This window comes from Corvus moneduloides, chromosome 1 (assembly GCF_009650955.1).
Source record: "Corvus moneduloides isolate bCorMon1 chromosome 1, bCorMon1.pri, whole genome shotgun sequence".
NCBI classification, from domain to species: domain Eukaryota; kingdom Metazoa; phylum Chordata; class Aves; order Passeriformes; family Corvidae; genus Corvus; species Corvus moneduloides.
In genome coordinates this window covers 141668109-141695969 of record NC_045476.1, presented here as the reverse complement: position 1 = coordinate 141695969, position 27861 = coordinate 141668109, and the positions used below count along the sequence as shown (strand labels likewise).

At 38.6% G+C, this 27861-nt stretch overlaps 1 protein-coding gene across 1 annotated transcript; it reads left to right on the top strand.

The window, feature by feature from the left end:
- VIRMA (vir like m6A methyltransferase associated) lies at positions 1-26997 on the top strand. Its single transcript, XM_032129404.1, has 24 exons — positions 1-106; positions 2724-2839; positions 3088-3174; positions 3582-3630; positions 4083-4251; positions 5161-5283; positions 6110-6406; positions 7111-8263; positions 9302-9793; positions 10544-10698; positions 12671-12753; positions 13212-13305; positions 13441-13985; positions 14542-14777; positions 15516-15768; positions 17314-17531; positions 18712-18844; positions 19453-19605; positions 21233-21393; positions 21654-21750; positions 22695-22861; positions 23016-23347; positions 24165-24308; positions 24764-26997. The coding sequence occupies exons 1-24, from the start codon at positions 44-46 to the stop codon at positions 24919-24921; spliced, it is 5478 nt and encodes a 1825-aa protein (XP_031985295.1). The 5' UTR covers positions 1-43; the 3' UTR covers positions 24922-26997.
- The last annotated feature ends 864 nt before the right edge of the window (positions 26998-27861 follow it).

Here is a 27861-nt window from a genome sequence, read left to right as displayed (position 1 = left end):
CTCGCGCGCGCGCCGGAAGCGCGTCTCCCGCGGCCCGGCCAAGATGGCGGCGGATGCTGCCACCGAGCTTCTGTTCCTGGACACGTTCAAGCATCAGAGTGCGGAGGTAAAACGGGGCTCGGGTCCGCCGCTCCTCTCACCTCCCTTTCCCTCCTCTCCCTTCTCCTGGGCTGCTGCCGACGCCCCCTTGCTCGCGTCAGGGCCTTCCCCCGGGGCGCGGAATCCCCTCTGGGGCGGGCCCCGGTGGCGGTCGGGCAGGAGCAGCCCTGGGGCAGGTGCCGTCAAGGGGCGGCTGCCGCCTCCCCCCCGCCTCGCCTGACACGAAGCCTTGCTCGAGCCGCTGTCGTGGTAGCCCTTGGCCCTGCTGGCAGGGGGCGGAGGGTGGTGGGAAAGGAGCGAGGATTTAGAGGTGATGGGGAGCAGAGGCGAGAGGGAAACAAAGAAGATAAACGTGCTTCGAGGAGGCGGTAATGAAAGAAGTCGACTAGAGGACCGTGCCGGGCCGCTTGTGAGATTCCTGATGCTCTTGTGTAGCTGATGATGAGGAGAGATATTTGTGTGTTTGTGAGATATTCCCTTAGATTTATTTCCTTTACGTGCCTCGCGCACAAAATGAGTATTTCAGGCTTTTTTGGCAGTGGTAGATAGTGCAAATATTCCCCTTTGAGGCTGTTGGGATCCTGAGCATCTTTGAAACTGCTGTTTTTGCAGCAGGTTTGCCCGGGGCTCCACTCGATGTGCTGTTCAGGGAGGAAGAATAGGACTGTTAGGGGAAAAGTCATTGTGTACTGGAACATGAGAAGGATGTTACAGAGCCATAGAATAACTCGACTGTGTTCATGGATAGGCATTAGGGAAAGAAAAGGGAGTATTTTGAGCTCACGCTGCAATTAAATGCGATTGAAAAGTTATTCAGGAGTCTTCTAGCTGTCTGGATCAGCTAGGCCTATGGGTATTTTTAATTCTGCTATTTGAGACAATGTTAGGCAGGGAATGCTAGCCACTGCTGTTCCCCTGGGTAGAAGAAGTAGCCACTCTTGTACCTCTCCAGGACATTATATTCTCTTGAACATTTTTAATCCTGTTATTTTTTAATCATTTTCTGTCACTTTCGTTCTTGCCAGTGACATTATCCAAACCTGGACCTTCTGTATTTTACGTGTTTCTTGAAAGCCTTTATGTTACGCTAATTTTTCCGCTATGTGGATTGTGAGTGTTGCACTGGAACTTACAGTTCCTGAAAACTACTGCTGTGTTTCTGAATAAAATTATTTATTTGGCTTAGCTATGCAGTTTAACTACTGTTGAGGGTCTTTCTTAAGGTTTAGTAGGAAAAATGAATTGAACTCACTTGCTGTTTTGGTGATGTTGATGCATGGCTGTCAGGGTATAATCCTGTATCATTTAAAGAGGAACTTGTTTTTATTTGTGCGGTGCTCCTGGGGATGAGGGTTCCCAGCAGCAGCCCTTCCTCCAGAAATCCGAGTCTCCCGCATGACTCAGATCTTTTTTAGAGGCACAGATGATCTCCCACAGCCCTCACTCTGTGCAGCCTGCACTCGCCCTGTTCCTGTGTCTGTGCTCCTGTCCTAGTTGGATTCCTTTGGTTCCACCATCCAGCTTCTAACACATCAGCCCATAGGCCAAGGTCTTGCATTGTGTGCTAAAAAATGTTTGTATAGATGTTTCTTGTTAGTAGGCAGTAATACATGCCCAAAACCATATCTTAAAAACTGCTTTTAAAACTCCACTTTACCTGTTTCATTGCTTACTAGCTTTCTAAAAATTTTAGTACTTCCATGCTTTCTGCTGGTTTCATTTGCTTTCTGATTGTGGTGAAAGAGATACATTTCGACTGCAGATCAATCTGTTTTGTAATTTTCATTTTTAGTTGTGTTAGTAGACACTTAGATCAGTGGTTTGGGTTTTTTTTTTCCTATAAGTCTGCTAATTCAGTTTGCTAATTGGAAACATGATTCTGCTAAGAAAGTCTTTATATGTTTACAGCTGAACATAAAGTTATATATGTGTACTGTTTTATGGGCATATATATGGTAAACATGATGGATAAATGCAGTAAGACCTAATGTGGTGAATTTAGTGAGAGACTTCCAGCATTAATTTTTTGGTAGCTGCTACATGGAAAGCCACTGTAACTTTAATAACTTCCTAGTTTGCTCAAACATCTTTTTGGAGTGTATAAGAATTCTTTATACTTGCTGTTTTTGTGTGGTAAGCAGAAATGATATTTGCTAAAGGTTTTCAGGTGTTGCAAAATTGGAAAAATACACAGCATATGGAATTTTTGTACAGGTCTAGCAAAATTGGCTTACAGTACCATTATAATTTCTAATATTATATTTGAAATATGATATTTGTTAATGTTTAGAATTACACCACACATACCTTCTGTCTGGTGAAAACAACCTGTTACTGTTTAAAAGATTCTTTCAAATAAAAGTAGTAAATTAAGTAAATAAATCAGTAACATTTTCTATGAAAAAATAGTGTTAAATATATGAAAAATGCCCACATTATATTAAATTACATTTTTTCTCTCTAACATTCTGTCTAATTTTTCTGTGTTTATCAGTGTTTAGCATTTTATAGAATTGAATTTTATTATTAAGATTGCAACCTTAGTTCCGTTAGTAGAGAACACAAGTACATGGTGTTGTTCATGTTTTACATTTCCTAGACTTTGCTTATTCTTTGTTTTGTAGCAAAGTACCAATATTGATGTGGTTCGTTTTCCATGCGTGGTTTACATAAATGAAGTCCGTGTCATTCCTCCAGGAGTGAGAGCTCACACAAGTTTGCCTGACAACAGGGCTTATGGGTAAGTGAAAGATACCAGGTATCAGATTCAGGAAAATCTTCCTCTTATTTTTTTCTTGAACTTTTCTATCTCAATAGACCTTCCTACATAAAAATGTAAAATGCATTTATGTGTTTGCTGAACTTGTAATTATTTTGGGGAGTTAGTTAAACAGTATAATTTTGTTGTGTTTTTTTTTTTCCTTTGTAGTCCTGCTTACTCTGATAAGGAACCCATCTAATTAAATTTTACTTCTAATCTGTTTCTAGAGAGACATCCCCCCATTCGTTTCAACTGGACTTGTTTTTCAACAATGTCAGCAAACCAAGTGCCCCTGTTTTTGATCGGCTGGGAAGGTAAGTTCTTTCAAGATTAGTGTGTGACTTCATTATCTACCTTTTCTTCCTGAAAATTTTTATAGTGCAGGAAATGCACAATAGACAATCCTGTATCTCCCATGACTTTTGTATTTGGTTTGAACTTTGCTAGTTTGTGCTCTTATTCTTTTCCTCTGATCTGTTTCGAAGGAGAGAGGTTTATGCTTAAAATTTAAGAAAAGCTTATGTTATTTTTAAATTTACAGAGCCCATATATATTAATGCAAAGAATTCTGTAGAAATAAGTGATTTTGCACTCTTGCTTTTAATAGTATGTATTTGTCCAGTGTTTTATTGTTGGCTTGTGTGATTAGTAGTGCTGTGTTTTATTTCTGGAAACATGCTTAATATTAATGAAGCATGACTTTGTATCTTTTATTTAACAGCCTTGAATATGATGAAAACACTTCAATTATTTTCAGGCCCAATGCAAAGGTAATACAGTGTGATTTAAACCTCTTCTTTCCCTGCATATCTGTCTTTTAGGTATAAATATGGTTGCATGTGGTGTGTTAGCACTGTGTAAAGTGTTTGTTGTTTCAAACCTTCTCCTAAAACCTGCCTGTAGTTTAGATACTCTTTATTTTAGAGTCTTGTGATTTTTTGTTTTGGTTTTTTTTTTTTTTTCATTAATAGGCTGTAGTAGATTAGGGATCTACCTAGGCAGTAGTTATAGTGCAAGGAATTTAATGCTTTTAGAGAAAGATTATTTGTTGCAATGATTGATGTGTTTAAAGTTTTCTCACTTTTCAAAATGTGGGGTAAAGAGGTATTTTAATGTTGGATTTTTCTTTTGGCTTTTATGCAGATATTGATGCAGTGATACTAGAGTAACTCTTTTGAAGTTGTCTTTAAGTGTTTTTTTTTTTTTTTCTAAAAACAAACAGGTCAACACGGATGGATTGGTTCTTAGAGGGTGGTACAACTGTCTGACTTTGGCAATATATGGCTCAGTTGACAGGGTAATAACTCATGAGAGAGAGTCACCTCCTCCACCACCCCCTCCACCTCCACCTCCCCAGCAACAGCCTGGATTGAAAAGAAATCCAAAACATGGTGAGCCTTGGGGGAAGACAGAGACTTTTTTCTTTTAAAAATCAGTGTTACAGTATCCCATCTGAAAATCAAATCCCCAATTCTTCCACATTTTAGATTACAGTGGCTTTCATTTTTCTTTATTATGTCTTTAGTTTCATATGGTCTTCTAGATTTATATTGAATGATTTTAAGTAGGGTCTCATCCAGTGTTTTTATGAGAGTGATTCGTTTGATCTGTTGCTTGTTACTTTGGATAGTCAAAATGCAGTTTAACTTGTGTGAACTCATCAAAATGATGATTGGAATATCAAAAAAAAAAGTGATTAGAATAGTATTAAAATCATAACAAGAAATTTTCACAGTGGTAGTTAACTTTGCTTATCTGACTGGTATAAAGTACATTACAAAAGAGTGCTCAGCACTGGTTTTGGAACGACCATGAATAGAATCCATGGTCTAGTTTCTGCTTCAATTTTGGTTTTAGATTTAAAATTAGAACTATTGTTCAAAGTATGGCTGGAAGACTTCAAAATTTGAATACTATGTGTAGTAAAAAACAGTTGTAAAAACCAGTTGAGTAAAATGTAAACTTTTTTTAGAAGCAATTCAGATATTATTGATAGAGTTGCAATATGAGTAGCATCAAAACCAAAATTGGCAATTACTCATGTAAGTTTTAAACAAGTATTATATTAAAAAATCAGTAGTGTTAATAAGCTTGTTTATTGATGTAGTTCTTGTTTACATCAAAAATTACTTAATCAAAAGTGGCTTTGGAAAGTTGCCTCACATAATGCAGAATAAAGATAAAATAAAAGCTGGACAATGGTGTTCCCTAGTCAAAAGTAGCACTGAAACCCCAAAATTTTCTGCTTTTATTCCTGTGGTTTCATTAAAAGCAAGTTTTTATTTTCCCAATAAATATAGTTGATGGAGAGAAAGAAGACCAATTCAATGGCAGTCCTCCAAGACCACAACCTAGGGGACCAAGGACACCTCCAGGCCCTCCTCCTCCTGATGATGATGAGGATGAACCTATGCCAGTGTCAGGTAGAATGAGAACAGACTGTGTTTTATTTGCTGCACATCATTGCTTAGAGGAGGCAGAATTCTGTGTTCCTTCCCAGTGTGAAGTTTCCTGTCTGCTGTTACTTCTGCTGGACAGATTCAGTTTTAGGAAAGGGATTTGGAAAAAAAAAAGTTTTGGCCGTTAAATTGCATCATTTTAAAAGATAGTAGATTGAGAATATTGGCTGTTGATCAATGCACTGTTGAACATGCTGCTCATGTTTTATATCAGTGTTCTGTTGACTCTGCTGTCCGTTGTCCTTCTCCATTATTCTGCAGCATCTGCCAAGTTACCCAGTCTCTGTATTGGTTAAAAGTGCTAAGAACTCTACATATGCATAGTCTTGCTGTACTAAGTGATTGTGTTCAGTCAAATCACCTGAAGATTTTCAAGATGCCTTTTTTGCATCTCTGGTATATGTGATGCAGAAAGCTAAAACATATATATTGCTATTAAAGACAATAAAAATATTTCTATAAATACGTTAGCAAAAAAAAAGGAGGGCTGAGGGGAATCTCCTTTATTGGATGCAGGGGGATACATGGTGACAAAGGATGTGGAAAAGGCTGAGGTAGTTAATGACTTCTTTGCCTCAGTCTTTATTTAGTTGGAAGATCAATCACTCTCCAGGTACCCTGGGCTGGAAGACAGACACGGGAAGGAGAATGAACCCTCAATAATCAAGGAGGGAATGGTCAGCCCAAGTGTACGGGACCAGATGGGATCCACTCATAGGGCCAGTCCTGTTTGATGTCTTTGGATTTCAGACAAATCCTCTTATTTCTGAAACTTTGTATCTATTTTTAGTGGTTGGGGAAAAAGAAGATGATGTGGACCATAGGGAGGATTACTTTGAGCCGATTTCTCCTGATCGAACATCCATTCATCAAGAAAGCCAGTATTCTGATGATGGAGAAGTAGAGGAAGATCAACCAGAAGAAGGGGAAGATGATGATGATGTGGATGTTGAGGAGGAGGAGGATGAGGATGATGACGATGATGATGATGATGATGGTCATACAGTAGAGAGTATTGCTGATGAGGAAGAAGAGGAGGAGGAGGAAGATGATGAAGAAGAGGGTGAAGAGGAGGAAGAAGGTGATGGTAAGTTGTAAAGAGTTTAGAAAAAAAATAGAGGTTTATGAAATTTTGATGGCAGCACCTTCATGAAGAATATGTGCAAAGGGAACTGAATATTTTTCCCTTGGTTATTGCAACATTGTCTTATCTGTGGTCCTGACCTCTCTCAAGAACAATATTTTGCTGTGGAATATTTATTGTTTTATAGTAAAACTTTCTATAAATAGAGGAAAATAAATACAGTTGTATAGGTGAGAATGAACATTCAGTCTTGTTACATTTTGTTTAAAAATGTAGGAAAGGGGTGCAAGATTATTTAAGTAAAAACCAAATGAAATTGTTTGTGTAATAAAGTTAGTCGCCATCTTCTTGTATTACTTAAAGATCTCACCCATGTCTATGCAAAAATTTCAGGCTGGAAGTTTTATGATAGATGCAATCACAGGAGGAAAATTGGACAATATACTTGTAGTAATGTGTACTCTAGTTAAACTTTTTGCTTTATACATTCTTTTAAATGACTCCATTATTACATAAAAAAACCTGTCAGATGGGGCTTTCACTCATATCTTGAAAGAGAAGGCTTTTTGTATGTTGGAGTGTGATTGTTCTCTAGCTAGTAATATTTGTATAAAATAAATCATTACTTTGTATTTGGAAGATATTCTCTGAAGTTATGATCTGGTTTATTCATAGCTGATTTGGTAACTTAATCTTTCTCTTTTTAGGAGATGATGGCTATGAGCAGATTTCAAGCGATGAAGATGTAATTGCTGATCTGGAACGTGAAACATTTAAATATCCAAGCTTTGATATTGAATATACTCCTGAGGATCTGGCATCTGTGCCTCCTGTGACATATGAACCTTTTGAAAAGGAGCTTGGACCACTTTTATACTTCAGCTGCCCTTACAAGACTGTGTTTGAAAATGAAGTTGCTAAAATAAAGGACCAAGACCCAGAAAAAGAAAATTCAGGGGCAGTGGAAGGCTCAGTTAAATTAACTGAACTGTTGGAATTATATCAAGAGGAAAGGGGTGCAAAGTGGGTCACTGCATTAGAAGAAATTCCAAGTTTAATAGTAAAAGAATTGAGCTACCTGCTGGTGAAAGACACAAAGCAAGACTATATTACCCAGCTAGTAGACTGGACCCTTCAAGCTTTAAACCTTCAGGTGGCTCTCAAACAGCCCATTGCTTTGAACGTTCGACAACTCAAAGCTGGGACAAAATTGGTATCTTCATTAGGAGAATGTGGGACTCAAGGAATAACGGCACTCTTGCAGGCAGGAGTTATTAATGTGTTGTTTGAACTGTTGTTTGCAGATCATGTATCATCCTCCCTTAAACTTAATGCTTTTAAAGCTTTGGATAGTGTCATTAGTATGACTGAGGGAATGGAAATGTTTCTAAGAGGCGGCGCGGATGTACATGAAAAAAGTGGTTATCAGAAACTCCTGGAACTCATACTGTTAGATCAGACTGTGCGAGTTGTTACAGCTGGTTCTGCAATTCTCCAGAAATGTCACTTCTACGAGATTCTGTCAGACATTAAAAAGGTGGTTGATCAGTTAGCAGAGAACACTCCTCCTCTTCCTAACCACACAGAGCCAGAGCAGGACCAGGACTTGGCAGGACTTGAAAGAACCAACCAAGAATATGAAAATGATGTGGAGGCTCCTATGGACATGGATCATCTTTTGGAATCTTCTAATATAAGTGAAGGAGAGATGGAAAAACTTGTTAGTCTTCTTGAAGAGATCTTTCATTTGATGGAAACTGCTCCTCATACGATGATTCAGCCACCTGTGAAATCTTTCCCAACCATGGCACGCATTACAGGCCCTCCAGAAAGGGATGATCCTTACCCTGTCCTGTTTAGGTATGGCAGTTGCAAATTCAATTTCTAGGGTGTATTTCATCCAGCTTGGTAGAGATGTATTTCAGGGGTGACTTTGTTGAATAACACTTTGCTAGATATTTCACTTAATTCTTTATTGGAAGATTCTAGATTGTGCATTTGAAGTCTGAGAGAGTTTGATAAGTTAATGTACCTGTTATTTTGTTGGCTTTCTATCAACCTAGAATGCACCTAGCCGGAAGTCAACATCTCCTTATTACTGGTAACATGCTTGCTCTTCAGTTGCATTCATAGATGCTGACCAGTTGTGCTAGGTGCTGTCCAATTTGAAAATGGTTGTAAACATAGGGTATTTCATTTGTCATTTTGGAGCATGTCTATATGTATGGATAAAATAGGTCTGGAATCCCTCAGTCTGCATGTTGAGGTGACAAGATGCAAGCCAGACTCAGAAGTCATGCGGCTGTGTCAGCGTAGCTCACTGTTACACAGCACAGGCAGAGGAGCTGAGGCCTGCCTGCCTTCAGCCAGTTAAAACATCCCATGGGTTCTTTCTCTGTTTGCAAGTTTCTGTCTGGAAAGTATTTCTCTAAATGCTGACAGATGTCTTTGGTAATAGTTGTGTTGGTCATGGCTGAATACAAGTATCTACACACAAAGAGTGTTCAAAAATCACTGCTAGATATGCTATAATGATTGATTTCCTAGCACATTTAAAACATTGGATCTGGCATTGATGACAATTCAGATGCAGCAGATTTAATGAAATATAATGTCCTGTTTTGTGTGTATATAGGGTTGAGGTTTTTTTTGTTTGGGGTTTTTTAATGAAGATCAGAATTCTAGGATTTATTTCTTGTAAATAATATAGCAATTATGTTTTGTAAGGTTTAAATTTTGTACTACTTCATAATTAGTTATTATTTCTTGTAGTCCACACAGCAATAAGTACTGAAGCTAGGAGGTATGTAGTTTTATATAATGTTATTGTGCAGTGTGCACAAATATTTGTAGCATTGCTGATTCTTTTCCTGGTTTTGGTTTGATTTTTTTTTTCAGATACCTTCATAGTCACCACTTCTTGGAATGCATTACTTTGCTGCTGTCTCTTCCAGTGACAGGTGCACATCCAGGTGTGCTTCAAGCTGTCCGAGATATATTGCGTTTCCTGGCACAGTCACAGAAGGGTCTTCTTTTCTTTATTTCTGAGCATGAAGCAACAAACTTGTTGGTTAGAGCACTTTGTCAGTTTTCTGATCCAGATCAAGAGGAAGGTCTGCAGTCAGATGGTGCCAACGAGGATACTTTTGCCCTGTGGCTCCTGCATTCAACACAGACATTACAGTGCATTTCAGAATTGTTCTGCCACTTCCAGCGATGCACAGCCAGCGAGGAGACTGACCACTCAGATCTGTTGGGAACACTTCACAACCTTTACTTGATCACCTTTAACCCTGTAGGAAGATCTGCTGTAGCTCATGTATTCAGTCTAGAAAAAAATCTCCAAAGTCTTATTACTTTAATGGAGTACTATTCCAAAGAAGCTTTAGGGTAATGTATGCATTTATTTATTTCCTGTAGTTTTTTTTCATTTTAAAAGTATCTATCTTTTATAAATAATTCAGTACATCTAAAATATTTTTCTTTTAGATCATGATGTTTTTATTTAAAACCAGAACAACTTTTAAGTAGAAGAATGTAATACAAAATCAGGCCTGTCATTTGTAATCAAGTATTTAATACCCCAAATCTGTGTAGGTCATCAACAAAGTTCTTGTAATATATGTAGGGCAGACTTTTGGTTATATGAAAAAATCAGTAAGTAGGCAGTTTTCATTCAAGCATAAAATGTTGCCTGTGGAACAAAAGGTTTGACTGGGTACACAGAGTATACACTACTCTGGGGTGGGGATCTCTCAATTCTTCAAGTTCTTGTAAATGTTAAATACAGTCATTGTTTTCTCTGGACGGGCAGTTGTACTACTTTAGGTAGCAGTGATTTTAAAATGATTTGTGAAACAGATGAAGTTACAGAAAAATATTTGCATGCCACTTGGCTGGATCTCATGGTTTGTTGATGCTGAAGTAAATATGAATGTGTATAATGTAGCAGAAAGTGTTCACTCACCAAAAAGCATAGGAGGAAACTGTCTGGGTTTCTTTCATTGATAATTATGTGGGGCAATCCTTGTTGAAGGTAGAAGTTCTGTACATAGATTTTTAGGGGTCAGATAATGAAAATCTAACAGATATCCAGTTGTATTAGCTGAGATCTAAAGAAATTCCTTATTGTTGTTTCAGAGACTCAAAGTCTAAGAAGTCAGTTGCTTATAATTATGCCTGCATCCTTGTTTTGCTGGTGGTACAGTCTTCCAGTGATGTCCAAATGCTGGAACAGCACTCAGCACCTTTGCTGAAGCTTTGTAAAGCAGACGAAAATAACACCAAGTTGCAAGGTACAGTATGTGTAATTATCAACTGAATTGTTTGAATGTATAGAAGAAATCTTTTTTATGTGGATAATTGGTGCTTCACAGTTGTCTGGTTTGGATAATGAAATTACTTTTCCAGTTGCATCTGATCAGTTGAGTCACTGAGATAATATGTAATTTTTTTTCTCTTAGTGAGAGTTAAATAGGAAATTATTTATACTTAAATTATTTTGCAAGTAAAATAGCTACCATGAATTTTGGATAATTAGAGGAAGTTTGAAGTTATTCAAACTGTGTTGGTAATAGGAGAGCAAATTTCTGTAAAAGTGGACTAGCTAGTCAGTGAGCCTAATCTTATTTTTGTTCACTCTTGTTATTGTTGTGGTTTAATCCCCACTGGAAACTACGTACCACACCACTGTTGCTCACTCCCCCACCCACCCCCAGCTGGATGAGGAGGAGAATCAGGGAAAAACAAGTAAAACTCAAGGATTGAGATAAGAAGTTAAATAATTGAAAAGGAGTAACATATAATAATACTAATAATATAATGATATATATTATATACTAATAATACTAATGCTAACAACAATAATAATTGTAGTAAACAGGAGAGAAGAGATAAAATCCAAGAAAACAAGTGATACATAAAGTAATTTCCCACCACTTGCTGATCAATGCCCAGCCCCTTACTGAGCAGTGATGAGCCCCTTCCAGGCAACTCTCCCAGTTTTCATACTGAACGTGACATCCTGTGGTATGGAATATCCCTTTGGCCAGTTTGGGTCTGCTCTCCTGGCTGTGCTCCCTCCCAGCTTCTTGTGCAGCTCCTCATTCACAGAGCATGAGACACTGGAAAGTGCTTGACTTAAGGTACGCACAACTTAGCAACAACCAAAACATCAGTGTGCTATCAATGTTGTTCTCATGCTGAATCCAAACCACAGCACTGTACCAGCTACTAGGAGGAAAACAAGCTCTATCCCAGCTGGAACCAGGACAGCGATGTAGTCTGACAGGGTCTTTACTAATAAATAATCCTGGGACTGTTTTAAGGCACCTAGGTCAACAGGCATGGTGGTCCATGTTACCCTGTTACTACATCTTTTGACATCCAAGCTCTGTCTTGGTGTCAGCTTGTGTTGACTTTCAGATCAGACCTGGGTCACTCAGAAAAATCCTGCTGGGGCCTATTCTGACATCTGAATGTTGTCTGATGTCCAAAGTTGTGCTCTGCACTGGTTACTTGTTTAGACATACCAATAATTTCTTCCAAAACTTAAATGTACTGGAAGAAATCAGAATTCTTCAAAGTTTTAGTTTGAATCTCTCCTCTGCCATGCTCTTATTTTACTCCTCTCCTGATCATCAGACTGCTTTATGAGAAGCAGGGCTAGTTTATTAAACCAAATTGTGAAAACAGTCTGAGTCATCAGTTCATATCCACTTGATCTTCATGTTCTTTTAAATACTTTCAGGAACGATGGGTTTTAAATCTTCAAATCTCTTGTTCCAAAAACCTGGGACTTTCAGGTTATTCTGGGCTAAGAGAGAGACCGATAATCTATAAGGACTTCTAGCATGAGTGGAGTACAGAGCAGAGATTGGCTCCGTGTGGGCATTTAATAGAAGTTTTGTACTCAGTTTGTAAAAAACCTATTCTGTACATTAAGGGGAATGTGTTTGGGTTCTTTTCTTTAGCTGACAGTGCCCCTTAGTGTCTTTCATAAAAAATGTTTAATTACAGATAATGTAGATAGTGAGATGAAAATTAATTGAGCCTTCAGATTGACTTGAGCCAAATTTTATCTGTGTGCATATATTGCCTGTTCTAAACTTTTATTTTTGTTGATGCTTTTCAGCTGGCTACAGAGGTAGTGTGCCTCACACATTTCACACTTGGCTTTAGTACCTATTGTGTAAATTAGGTACATTTTGATTGAAAAAGGTTTTATGATCATGAATTCGCTGACTTAAGTCTTTTTTTTTTCCCTAGAGCTCAGCAAGTGGCTTGAGCCTTTGAAAAACCTTAGATTTGAAATAAATTGTATTCCAAATCTTATTGAATATATCAAACAGGTCAGTAAAATACAAGTAGATGCTATCTTTTACTTATGTTCTATAAGCTTAGACCTTTTGTAGTCTGGTATTTTGTCTTAGATTTGTATTAACATATGATATTTAAAAATACATACTGTTATCCAAAATAGATGTTTTTGTTAAAGCTTATGATCTAAGCTGGGTCTTGCATTGTTACATTTATTGAAACAAAATCTAAGGTAAATGTACAATGCAAAGGTCTAATCATTTAAATCTTTTAGCTTCCTGTAAATCACAATGCAAATGTTGATGCTCTTTTTTTTGTTTCTGCCTTATATATGACTGCTTTCCAAAAGGCAAAATAATTAAACTTAAATTTTGTGATATACTTACAGTAACTAAATACAGAATTTGAATACTAAGGTAGCAATATACTCATAAAGTCCTTCCTTGTAATACAGGCTCTTCCCTTTTTTCTTTTTCTGTTCCCCTAAAAGAATATTGACAGTTTGATGACCCCAGATGGAGTTGGTCTTCCCACTGCACTTCGTGTTCTTTGTCATATTGCATGTCCACCGCCGCTGGTAGAAGGTACGGCTGATGTATTTGTACAGGTTAAAGTACAAACCTTAGTTCTTTGAGCCTTCTACTTAAACCTGGCTAAAGTGTAACTGTGAGAAACAGGAGAAATTAGACATGCAGAAATGTTATTTCTTTTCTGTACAGGTCAACAGAAAGACCTTAAATGGAACCTTGCTGTTATTCAGCTCTTCTCTTCCGAGGGAATGGACACCTTCATCCGGGTGTTACAGAAGCTGAACAGCATCCTTATTCAGCCTTGGCGACTCCATGTCAACATGGGCACCACGCTGCACAGAGTTACTACTATTTCTATGGCCCGCTGCACACTTACTCTCCTTAAGACAATGCTAACAGAACTGCTGAGGGGTGGATCCTTTGAATTCAAGGACATGCGTGTTCCTGCAGCACTTGTTTCTTTACACATGCTCCTCTGCTCTATTCCTCTCTCAGGCCGCTTAGATAGCGATGAACAAAAAATCCAGAATGACATTGTTGATATCTTACTGACTTTTACACAGGGTGTTAATGAAAAACTTACCATTTCTGAGGAAACTTTGGCGAACAATACTTGGTCTTTAATGCTGAAGGAAGTTCTCTCTTCAATTTTGAGAATTCCTGAAGGCTTTTTCTCTGGACTTATACTGCTTTCAGAATTGTTGCCTCTTCCACTGCCGATGCAAACTACTCAGGTATAATTTAGATGTATTTAGTTTTTAAAGAATTTTTATTGTTTATAATCCTTTGACCATTTTTGCAGTGGTGGAAAAAACAGATTTGTGAAAGGATGAATTAAAGTTCTTGCAAAGCATTTGTGCTCATACAGATTCTTTGTAGATAAGTCTTTTTCAGCAGAAACAAAATTGGTATTATTTGGCATTTTCTTAAGTTAGCAGTCGTATGTTGTTCTTTTGTCCCTTGTGAGATTATCTAGACTGTCTCTGAAAGCTTTTAATTTAACTCTGAATGCTGAACTTGGTATATTAAGGCTCTTCTTTCTTTTGCCATGGATCTTGGATTTGTGATCCTTCATAAGTAAGCATAAAAGGTGTGTGACAACCCATGCTCCTGAAGGAATACCTAATTTACTGGCATCATGTCCTGTCGTTTGGTGACAGTGAAAATGGCATTCCATGTTTTTAATGAGGACAGTACTCATACTTAGTTTTTGTTTATACGTTGTGATAGAATTCAGGTTTTACCATAAAAATTGACAGGAAAAACCCTGCTGCCCTTCTATTCCTGCAGGTAATAGAAGCCCATGATATTGCAGTGGCACTCAACACCCGGAAGCTGTGGAGTATGCACCTCCACGTGCAGGCCAAGCTGATACAGGAGATCGTTCGATCCTTCTCTGGTTCGTCTTGCCAGCCCATTCAGCATATGTTGAGGCGTATTTGTGTTCAGCTGTGTGACTTGGCTTCACCTACTGCTCTCCTCATCATGAGGACGGTATTGGATCTAATTGTAGAAGACCTGCAAAGGTATTTTTGTTTTCTCTTGCAAAGATGTCGTTAATGAACTGTTAAATTCACCTTGCTTCTGCAGAGTAGATTTTGCAGGAGGAAAATACTTTTGGAAATACTGTTCGTTATGGGCTGAATGAATTCTCAGTCCGGTGCTATGTGCTGAGTTGTGATAATGCTTAAGGTTGCCAGAGAACCAGCTCATCCTTTAAGTTGTGATGTAGACAGTTTCATGTTGTGTGTTTGTGGTAAGTATTTTAGGAAGGTTTTCTTCAGGCTGGCCTTGCAAAGCCTCATCTCACCTATGAAGTGCTTTTAAGGACCTGCAAGACACGAATAAGAAAAGTAGGCCAGTAAGGTTTGCTATACTGGGATTACATATGTGTAGATGTTTGTAAACTGGAGGAAGTTGAATGATAGAGATTCAGAGGGTTTTGAAACAATGAGTGCTCTTCCTTTAAAAGCACCGTTATCCACAGAGATACCGTTTATATAAAAGCATATTTATCTTACTCAATTAGATGCCCTACAGTGTGTTAAATGCATAGTAGATTAATTAATTTATGATGTGACCAGAAATTCTTTAGTGAAAGTTGAGCAGTTTGCAAAAAGTAAATGGAACTGTAAGTTTAAGTATGCAGACTAGGTGGATTTTTTTCTAAAATGCAGAATTATATGACTCCTGTGGTGGTTGTTTCTATAGTTTCTTAGATCACTTTAAAACAGCTTTTTCACAGTGCACTGATACCCTTTCAGCAACACAGAAGATAAAGAGAAACAGTACACTGGACAGACCACTCGATTGCTCGCTTTATTGGACGCCCTGGCTTCACATAAAGCTTGTAAATTGGCTATTTTGCATCTTATCAATGGAACTAATAAAGGAGATGAAAAATATGCAGAGGTTTTCCAGGAGCTCTTGGCTTTGATGCGATCAGCTGGGGACAATGTCACTCATCAACAGTGTGCTGAATATGTAACTTCCCTTTTGCAGTCCCTCTGTGATCAGGTATTTTCTATATTTAATGCATAATGTGTGTTGATTATTGTAGCAGACAAATTAAATGAGATTGTTTCTTAAGTACCTTTTTTTTTTCCAAAATTAAAAATAATCAGCATTGTTAAAACACGAGAAGAAAAAGTGTGCATGGTTGGCTGCTTTGGCAGATTTACTGCCTTCTTGGTCTTGAATGTAAATGCTTTCCATTTCATGACTTGTCTTCCACTGTTCTGGTAGCTCATCAGAGACCAGAAACTGAATGGCACAAAGATTGCCTCTCCTATCGGCTGAGATGGATGTAATTTCTCCGTGTGGGCCACTGACAAAACTTGAGTTGTCACTGTTCACTTCTTACCTAGTTAAAAATATATGTATCTCTTAGGGGTCTAACTGAAACCTCTTGAAAATGTATTCCAAATATAAAGATGTGTATGCTATGCTGGTACCATAAAACTCCTCCATTAAAAAAAGGCAGAAGTTTCTCTAGAGCAAGATAAGAAATGTTAGTTGAAAACTGATTTATAGACTAGCCTTGGTAGTTTCTCATTAACGTGTGCACAGATTTGCATGTCATTATTTGTGTCACTAGTGCATGTATTTATTTGATCTAGTGCTTACCCAGTTACACAAAAGACGTTTGGATGTTGTTGGTCAGTAGAGATAATCAGCCATTTGCATATAAACAAGATCTCTCTGCCCATACAAATTCATTGTGAAAATCAGTCTTGTTTTATTTTATGTAAAATATGGAAGTGACAGTAGGTGCTAGACTTCCTAGGTGGTGTCTGCAGCCTCTTAATTTTCACAGAACCACAGAATTAAATAATATTTCAAATTGGAAGGGACCCATAAGGATCATCAAATCCAACTCCCTGTCCTTTGCAGTAATATCTAAAACTAAACCATGACTAAGAGTGTCATCCAGGTGCTCTCTGAACTCTGACAGGCTTGGTGCCTAACCACATCACTGAGGACCCTGTTCCAGTGACTGACCAACTTCTCAGTGAAGAACCTTTTCCTAATGTCCAACCTGAACGTCCCTTGATGCAGCTTCATTCCATTTCCTTGTGTCCTGCTGGTCACCAGAGGGAGGAGAGCACCTGCCCTGCTGCTGCTCCCCTTGAGGCACTTGTAGATTACTGTCAGGTCACCCTTCAGCCTTCTCTTCTGTAGGCTGAACCAGCCAAGGGACTTCAGCCTCTTCCTGTGTTTTGACCAGTGTTTTGAGATTGAGGGACGCATTGACTACCTAGGCAGGAAACTGTGTATGGTACCCAATGACTGTTTGGCTTTTGTTTGTGGCTCTGCTACAATATTTCAGAATTTGAATCTTTTATGTTTTAGAAATAAATAATGGTTTGTAACCCTTAACAGAACTGCATAAAAAGAATTCTCTAGATTAGTATTTTGCTGGTCAGTAATAACTGAAATACTGGAATAAGATGATAAAGGGATAGTGAAAGAACTCAGTGCTTTTGACTTCATGTATGGTTTATACTTACTACAGGCATACAGAATGCATTTTTACTATGTGTGTAATAATCATTCTTTTAGGATATTGCACTTATTTTACCAAGTTCATCAGAAGGCTCTGTGTCTGAATTAGAGCAGCTTTCCAACTCCTTACCAAGCAAAGAGCTGATGCCCTTAATTTGTGACTGTCTGATGGAAACATTAATGAATTCTGAGAGCAGTTACAGTTGTCTGCTGACATGCATCCGAACAATGATGTTCCTTACAGAGCATGACTATGGCTTCTACCACTTGAAGAGGTATGGTATTTTATGATATCACTGACAGCTTAAAATTGTTTAAAAACTTCTGTAGTGCAAAATAATTTCTTACATGCTTAGTAGAAAATGTTGAGGATAAGGCACCTAAGCTTTTGTTTCTCTTTGGGACCTCAGTTTTTTGCTCAGTATTTTGGTCTTCCTTCACACTCTGAGTAATTTCTGCAGTATGCACACAGAAGCACTTTATTTCGAGAAGCAAACAAAGCACTGAAAAAAGGTTTGTACAGTCTGTTTCCCCACTCCAAGCCTGGAGGATTCGAATGAGATATAGTGCTCTTGTTCTTTCCTTTTTGAGACACTCACAGAGCTCTCATCTGGAACACTGGAGAACTGTCTGTAATTCCTCTATTTTTAGGAGATTCAGTTTGTACTTCCCCGAGTGTTCTGACCTCCAGACAATTAAGGCCTTAGAAATGAGTTTGTTTTTTTCCAAACTATTTTTGTTAACTCCACTCACTTGGAACAGAACATATACGTGCATTGGACCATATTGTGTTATTTTGACACTGGATTATTTATTCTATGTTTGGACCTGTTTCTGTTTGCTGAAGTTGAGGTGCAGAGGCAAAAAAGGTGAGGTTTGCAGAGAGAAAAAGGAGCCTTGTCAGTACAGTGTTGTTCAAAGCACTTTAAGTAGTGCTGTTGGATGTAAGAAGCCATACAACCACCAATGAAAAATTAGCAAGTTACAGATGCTGTTCTTTCTATGATCCCATGTGTCCAGATGTCAGCTTCAGTGCACAGCCTTGCTATTTCTGTGTTGCCTTTACAGTTTGTTTTCTGCAGTTAGGCATCATGGTATGCAGTGAAATTGTAGCTGCAAGCATGATCCTGCTTCATACATAAGGTCTTTGTGCAAACACATATTTCTGTACTTCAGTACTTCAGTCCCTTTTCTGCCGAAGATGAAATTATAATTTTTTGAATGTTTTGGAGGTAGTATATATAGCTGTGTATGTGCAGTCTGAAATAAATGCAGAGGGTACTGGTGAAAATGGGAGTCTAGTACAGAGAAAATAGTGAAGCTCCAGCTTTGTAATCAAAGATCAACTTGATACTTGTAAAATTTGCCAAGTTTATTTTCCTTATAACTAGTTATGGTGGAATGGTAACAATGTATGTACTAATAAAGTATTTTCTCTCTTTGTTTTTCAAACAGCTCTCTAAGAAAACACAGCAATGCTCTGTACACTGTATTAAAGCGAGTAATAACTAGTTTCAGCAAAGACACGGGTGAACTCGCCTCTTCATTTTTGGATTTTATGCGGCAGATTCTAAACTCTGATACGCTGGTAAGTGAATATGTATTGAATACTTAAACTCAGCTGCACTTCTCTGAAACCTGCGGTGTGAGACATGTTCAGGAACAATTATTTCAGAAAGCAGTTGATTCTGCAGATTGCTGGGTAAGGCTTTTCCATCAGTAGTGTCAGTGCCATCTTTATTTAGTTTTTAATGAAATCTGTGAGAGCTGGGCAGAATGTATGTTTAGTTAGTAAGAGGGTTTTTCAGCGGGAAGAAGAGCCTATCGGTTCATACTGATTTCCTACTATTCACTTTCCTAAGTGAATAGTATGCTGTGGTGTCCCAGTTTTAGATTCACAGCATCCTGTTAGAGAGTTGCTATACTGATATGTAGTATAGAAAGGACTATAAAATACTTGTTAATTCTGTGATACAGACCTCATCTTTTACGGGAAAGGGTTGCTTTCATCTTGATGCAGTATATAAACTTGCCTGTTGAAATGTACTTCGTTAAAATAATTTACATCATATGTTTTTAAATCAAGAGGTAACTCATTTTACTAGATTTGCTCTAATGTGTGTTTGAATTCAAAGGGGTTTGCAGTCCACAAATACAACATTTGTGTACTTATTCCCCAACTGTCAAATATTTCAGGGATGTTGTGGAGATGATGGAAGCCTTATGGAAACAGATGGATCCCATCCAGGCAGAACGCTGGGTCTTACCACTGCAGAGTTAAAACATCTACTGCAGAACAAAGAAGAAACCCCAGAAAACCTGCTTCTTGATCTGGAGAAACATGTTATGGTAAAAGAATTCAAATAACCAGGTTGATGTTGCAGTTTTCTGTATGCATGTCCTAAGATCTGAGGCAGTTAATGGTGTCATGGAAGGCAGCAAATGCCAACAGCAGAGGGTGTAGGGTAGTGGTGAAGCAGATTATTAATGTAATAAACAACAGGAGCCCTGGCTTAGCAATGGCTTGATGTTACTTGATGTTACTGGTGGTAACAAGTGGAATTAATACTGGGGGCTGGATATTGTTGGATGTTTTCATAGAAGCCTGAAAAATGGATACATCTTCAGTGAATTTGTAGGATGGGGGGTGACTAATCTGACGTACAGCAAAGCCTCAATCCAGGGAGACCTCAATAAACACTTTAGGATTGATTTAGCAGAAAGTTTGTGTGACTTACTAGGAAAAATGCAAAGGTCTGCAGTGAAAGGAGGATAGCAGTCTGGGCTGAAAAGGGCTGGGTGGTTATGTTGGTTGATAGGTTGGATGTGGGCTGCCAAGAAACAAGTGAGTGTGTTCTGAGCCATCCTGGAAGGAGCATGGTCAGCACTTCCAGGGACCTTACTGTCTCCCTCCACAGGATGCTGCTGACCTCTCATGTAGAGTGTTGTGTTCACCTTTAGCCAGCTTTGCCCTCTCACAAGTTCTAGAGAGACCTGGGGAGACTGGAGAGGGTTCTACCAAGGTGGTCAGGGACCTACAGCACATGTGCTACAGAGAGAGAGAAGGAAGAAGCTGGGCTTGTTTAGCCTGGTTAAGAGGGTGCAGGAGCTATTTCAGAGTTTCCCACAGCTATTTGGGGAGATAGTAACAAAGATAGTGGAATCAAACTTCTTTTGGTAATTCCAAATGATAAATCGAGGGGCAATGCCCCCAGATTGTGGCTTCTGAGGGGTTCAGGTTGACATTGGGGAAAAAAAAGTTAATGACTGAGAGAGAAGTGAAGCACTGAACAGGTCAGTGTGGCTGTGTGCTCTCCGTCACTGGCACTTTTTTTAGACATGGCTGGATAAAGTTATGGCTGACCTGATCTGGCTTTGATGATAGTCCTGCTTCAAGCAGTGAGGGTGGGGATTGGACTAGAGGACATGCAAAATTCAATGCATCCAACTTTTTGTGATTAAAACTGCAAACTAATATTCAAATCTGATTCTGTGTAACTGATGGCAGCCATGCAATAGATGGCTACTTTAAGAGAGTCCATGAAACAGCTGCTTCACAGCCTATTGATCACAAATGCCTTTCCAGTGCTATATTCCCTTCTGTCCCTTCCCTGGCTGCCTACATCTATGGTAAGAGATTAAAAGCCACAATTGTTTTGAATGAGAAACAGCAGACATTGGAATGCTTTAACAGAAAGCTTCTTAAATAAAACCTGGGGCAATGTCTTCCTTGGGACTGTTATAACAGATATTGCATCAACTGGGAATGAAACCTAGAATGTGTGTGTGGTGACGTGGTATAATATCACATCCAGGAGCTCTCTGCTGTTGTTTGTGTACTTGGGTGTCTTGGTTTCACTATTTGTGGCTGGATAGACTGTTGTATAGTACCTTCCCCCTTTTTGTATAAATAAGCAGAGTGTGCTTCCTTCTCTGAGGAGGAAGAGAAGTTCTGACTTGTTCTGTGTTGACATAGGATCGTTCTAAGGAAGATGATGGCCTTGAATCCTTACTGGACAACATTGTTGGAGTGAGGCAGATGTTGGAATCAGCAGGTGATTCTTGTCCACTGAGTGACCAAGATGTTGAGCCTACTCTTTCTGCACCAGACTCTCTTCAGAATTTGTTTAACAACAGGTAAAATGGTTAAGTGTGTCAGCTTACCTGTGATTTACTTAAGAAAATGGAGTAATTTATGCATACATAAATTAACTATATTAAAAACAGGATCTAAACAGCACTGTTGTCACTACTACCCACTAGGCCCAATGTATTGAATGTCATATAAGCATCAAGGGTAAGGCAGCAATGTTCACCCCAGGTTCTGTGGTGCTGTGTACGCTTGCAGTTGGTTGTGGTTCATAACCAAACAGGCCTTGGGCATTGTTTTGTTGTAGGACTACATACGTGTTGGCAGATGTGATGGATGACCAGCTGAAGTCCATGTGGTTCTCACCCTTTCAGGCTGAAGAAATAGACACTGACTTGGATATGGTAAAAGGCTTCATTAACATATCTGAAGTGAATTTAAGAATGAGGGTTAATCTGAACTAGTAGCATCAGAAATTCATATGGCCAAATGGTTTGTTTCCCTGAGCTCACCTTTCTAAATTGACCCAGATAGAGAGGTTGGCATTTGGTAAAGGGGCTATCAAATGCCTTCAGGTTGACTTGGAAGCAGCTACAAAATCAGGACCTTTTGCACTACCCTAGGGGAACAGTTTCTGTGTCAGTCCCAAACTGCTTTTGCACTGCTGTTGAGGCTTTTCATCAATTTGTATTAAATGTAGAAAAGAATGTGATTTAATTTCTTCTCATTGCTTGTCTTCTGTCATTGCAGTAATATCCACAAAAGCCTGATAGCTACACTTTTTAAAATTTAAATCTTTGCTGTGATGTGACAAAAGTGGGAAACATGGCAGTAGTAAATGAAACTACATGAACAAAAGCTTTTCACAGTTTTTGAAACTTTTATTATCTAAACTTTAAAGCTAATAGTGAAAAATACATTTGCATTCTTGGTTTTTTAAAACGAAGGAATTGGCAGTGTCTTAATTTCTTGTGTGAGAAATAATCAGTTTCTGTTGACTTCATTGCCTTTATTCTTTTTTTAGTTTTACTCTTTTAATTAATGTGCAATATAGTTGTGTTTTAATTTCTTAAGCAAAACCAGAATGGTTGATTCTTGTATACAAGTGACATTTATAAATTTATAGGGCTGTAACTTAAGCAAGAGAATTATCCCACTGCAGGTCATTAAATGACAAGACAGATGTTCATATTTGAGAGCTATGTCCTTCACTGCTTTTGTGTTCAGATCAGTCAAGATAATTTTGCTGCAGCTCTGCTGCTTGTTTTGTTTTGTTACTGCTGCTCTTTTTGTTTTTTGGAGGTGCTAGTAATGACTGTTTTGATAAAACTAAATTCTCTCATTGAAGGTAAAAGTTGATTTAATTGAACTGTCAGAGAAGGGCTGCAGTGACTTTGACTTGCAAGCTGAATTGGAGAGGTCATTTTTGTCAGAACCATCATCTCCTGGACGCACAAAAACCACAAAAGGCTTCAAGCTCGGCAAGCACAAGCATGAGACCTTCATAACTTCAAGGTAAAATGAGTTCAATGAGTTAACAGTGTCTTCAGCACTGATTTGTATGTTGTCAAAATGTCCAATACCTTTCAAATTGCATCTCCAATATGGAGAATGCCTGACCATCAGTAGTACAGTGTTACATTAACTAACTCATGGCTTGTCATGACAGTGGGAAATCTGAGTACATAGAGCCTGCAAAGAGAGCTCATGTTGTGCCACCACCCAGAGGAAGAGGAAGGGGAGGATTTGGACAAGGAATTCGACCACACGATATCTTCCGTCAGAGGAAACAGAACACAAGCAGGCCGCCCTCCATGCATGTGGATGATTTTGTTGCTGCAGAGAGCAAAGAAGTGGTTGCTCCAGATGGGATACCACCAGCCAAAAGGCCACCAAAAGTGTCACAGAAGATTTCTTCGCGTGGTGGGTTCTCAGGGAATCGTGGAGGACGAGGAGCTTTTCACAGTCAGAACAGGTTCTTTACACCACCTGCTTCAAAAGGTATGTTGGTTCCTGTACTAGAACTGGAGTAAATGCATGCTAAAATTGCTTCAGTAATACTAACCCAATTTCCTAGCAGTTCATCATCCCCAGTGTGAGATCTTCCTGAAGCAGTGTTGTTGGAATGAGTTGTTTAGCACTAGGAAAGGCTCTCTTGAAGGTGAGAACCTCCAAAGCTGTGCAATTGAAACAAGGCTGTGAATTCCCATGCTGCCTCTCTGCCCCTTTTTTACAAAAGGAGTCATCTGTTTTAGAAACTGTTGGAGTGCTTCCCTGCCTTTTGTGACATGGTAGTTCCTGAAATCAAGCAACACAGTACATATCTGGGTTAAAATGAGGCTTTGGAATAAAAAGATGAAATTTTCAGTGAACCTGGAGATTGTAGCCTACAGAGTGTTAAGTTTCTTTCATACATAGACAAGATTGCATTCCTTTTCCTTCCATCCCATAATTAGGGCAAGTCCTTGCAAAGTAGAAACAGAAAAGGCTTCCATTTATAAACTTACAAATACTAGGATTTACTTCACCTCAAAATCTGAAAGTATAATCTGTGTTAATACACTAGATAATGTGAATTCTTTTAAACTTGAGTCCTTGCCTGATAAATAGATCTGTTCCCCCGATTCTGTGCAGAATAGAGTAATTTGTAGACTTCAAGTTGGAATACTGTGGGTATGTTGATACAGAGTATCTTTATCTATTTAAATTGTGCAAATATTATGTTACCGCCCTGAGTACTGTGAAGATTGAAATGGAAAAAAACCCAAACCCAGTGATGTTTGCTCAACAGTGTGTTGGTTTTTCTCTCCCTATCTAGGAAATTACAGTCGTCGTGAGGGCGCTCGAGGCTCAAGCTGGAGTGCACAGAGTACGCCCAGGGGAACCTACAATGACAGTAGAGGTGGTCAAAGCAATTTTAACAGGGGTCCACTGCCACCACTGAGACCATTAAGTTCAGCAGGTACATGGTATTCATATGGGCATCGAACTATAGAGAATTCCTTGAATTTCATTTTTGCTTTACAAATGAAACCATGCAAGGATGCTGCAGACACCTTGAAATTCAGCAAATGTTTTAAGCATATATGAACAGTTGTCACTGAGACTGTGTCAAATACGTGCTTTCATACGACCTGCCCTGTAACCCATAGAACTTGCTGAATTGAACACTTGATCGCAGAATCTTAATTTTGCACTCAGACTTTTGTCATTCGGTTGTCTTCGTACCTCCATGGTAATCATAGCGCAATTAAAGCAGCAGTGCTTGCCTAAAAGAAAAGTGAAAATTAAAAGGAGGAAACAGACGCTGTTTGTATCTCATCCTCTTTTTGTTTCTTACGCTTTCGCAGCAGCTTCTCCGCCTAGGGCTTTTTTTTTTTTTTTTTTCCAACTGAGTATACTTTTCTTTGCTTTAAGGCTACCGACCGAGTCCTCGCGATCGTGCTTCCAGAGGCCGCGGAGGAATTGGACCGTCTTGGACAAGTGCTAATAGTAGTAGCAGTGGTGGCTCAAGAGGAAAGTTTGTTAGTGGAGGCAGTGGAAGAGGTCGTCATGTACGTTCCTTCACACGATAAAATAAGACCTAATGGTGGAACAGCTCAACCTTGTGGACTTCTGTGAAGATGACAAAGAAAGCAGCATCACTAATGGACCAATTCAGAGTTTCTGGTATCTGGAGGACACCAAGAGAATATTTTTGTCTGAAGAAAAAGCTTTTGTTTGATACAAGACTTGAAATTTCAATAAAATTCAAGACTTTTTGTGTACAATTGTAAATTTTTTGTTGCTTTTGAAAGAATGTTTCAATTTTTTTGTGGATTTCAGTAGACAATACTCAGTAAAGCAGCTCTTTGAGTTAAGACTTGAAGGACTTCTTAAATATTAATTGTGCCAAAAGAAAGGTGCAAGTGTTTTGTGTGTGACTTATTACTGCAAGAAAATTTAAAAATATGTACGTAAGGCAATTTTGTTCTTTTCTCTCAGGTTTAGAGCCATTAGCCCTTTTTTTCCTTTGTTATTTTGTTAGCCGGTCTGGGTTATTAATGAATGAAGTGTATCTGCCATCAGGTGAAGTAGCTGATGATAGAAAATTGACTGAAATTAATTAATCTGTTAAAGAATACAAATGGAAATGTAATTTATGTAGGTTTTGTTGTACTTCTTGGGTAATGAGATTAGAAACTTCTAAGTCCCACACCAGGTAAAATTTGAATAAAATCTCTCACTAACTTAAGGGAGAATAAGTCAACATTCCGTCACTTACTTTACAACTCCAGCCCATGCATAAGGAGCACAAGAGTTATTCATTGGAAAGCACTGTATACTTTCAGTTAAAAAGCAAGATACTCATATCATTGGAGAATCTGGAGATAATTTGTTGCCTGCCTCTCCTCTGCCCAGCACAGCTGAGGAGAGGGCAGAGACACAGATGTATAACCTGAGCAATCATGTAGTGAGGTAGTGATGTGAAACCTTCTCTATGAAGAGTTGGGTTGGAGTTTTGTTCCTACAATTAGACTGAGATACAGTGCAAAAAGAAAAACTTTGAGGAGTTGGAATTCATAAAGAAATGTCACTACTAGATTCAATTCTAAATTTATTTTAATACTGAATTCAGTGAAGTAAGGTTTTATGTGTTTGCATTCCTTTGGGCTCCATGGGTTTCATAGAATGAACAGATACTCAGTAGTCATTGCATTTTTGGGTGGGGTGTGGTAGCCTTGCCTAAAGGCCATATGCAATCTTTGCAGATGAGCTCCACTGTCAGACTTAGCTTGCTTTTCCCTTATGCTTTGGTCTGTTGACATTACAGAAGTGCTTTGGAGGGGTCTTACTCTACTTAAATATGGTGCAGTTCTTGTTTTACGTGATTTTGACTTATTTTGTCTGCCTAGACTCATGAACTTTAACACCCTATTTTAAGTGTTTCTGAATTATGGTATTATGTTAAATTGAAATTTTTTTAGCTTTATACTGCCTGACTAAATTGAATAGGTTTTTCGTTTGATACATAGAAGGCCTCTATTAGCTGTATTTTTTCTGTATGGAGACTCTGAGACAGTGTCCCATTGCTTGGGAGGTGATTTGAAAAACCTATGAAAGTGGGAAACTTCCATGAATTGACTGGGTGCACCTACAGGGAACAATATCGGTTCATAAAGGGTTTAAACTTATTTAAAATAACATGGACAGATTTAGATTGGAAGCCAAACAATTTTCTGAATGGTAAAATAACAGGGAGATGTAATTTTACTAATAATTGTAATTAATAAAATGGGTGGAGCTTTCACAGGCATTACTGTTATTAATGCTATTTTTTTAAGGAGCACTGCATAAATATTTTTAAAGCTGACTCACTCCTTTATACCATGTGTTTAAGGTGGTTTTATTTTTTTAGAAATTTTACTGTTTTTGAAACTAGCAGGGATATAAATCATTTGGTTTCTGTCAGGGAATTTGAAATGAAAAGTAAAGAAAAGTGTCAAGCATGGAATAAATACATAAATATTGAGTACTGGTTCTTCAGAGTTTAAAATACACAGCATGTCACATTAGTAATTTTCAAACTAGGAGGAAATAAAGGGTTGGTTACATTGGTGTATGAAAGCTCTGTAAATTTAGTTAAACTTGAAAAAAGAAGTGTGTGTATATCATGTTTGTTTTGGTTTTTTTTTAATTAATGAATTTAGTTCTGTGACTGTTCAATGCAAAGTGGTTCCTTTCATGGATAAATTTAGCATGAAATAATGCTGTTTAAAACTCAGGTGTTACTTGGTTTGCCCTTTAAAATAGGATTGCTACTGTGAGTAAGTAACACTTTAAAGTGCTTAATTTTGCTTTTGATACTCTGGCTAAAAAAAGAAATTTTCAGGTTTTGTTTCCTGACTGGAGCACCAGGAAGTGGCTAACTTTAGAGATTCCTGTGCTTACTTGATGAGCAGAACAGTGGCAGGGGGGGAGTGAGGCAGAAGAGATCTCCAATGCAGCACGGACAGACAAAAGCACAGTTTGTGTTTGGCATAAGGGTGAGACAAGTTGTGTGTGGGTTTTTTTGCCTCCATAATCTTTAGCTGCAATGCAGTCTGTAATGTGGCTGAGGGCCAGGTGCAGATGGAGCGGTGTAGGAGATAAACAGGTTATCTGCCAGCTCCCGGGCTGGTCTCTAGTTGTGCCATGTTAGCTTTCAGCCTTTTTTTTCCTGCTGAGTAGCTCCTCCATCGGGTAACAGAATGTGTCTAGATGGTGAAGGCTGAGGCCTGCATGCAGCAAATTCCTGCTTGAGTGCCCCGTGTCCAGATTGCTCATGTTTAAGCAAATACAACAGCTCGTTGTTTTGCTCTTCTTACATGTTCATATCCCACCTGGGTTTTTGTAGTGGCCATAAAAACTTGCATTATGGATGAGATCCCTGCATTTGATGGACAGAGAATGAGTTTTTCCCTTCTTGCCCCATCATTTTCCTGTTGTCTCTGCAGGACTGGAGTGCCATACTCCAGGAATTCTCAACTTTTGCC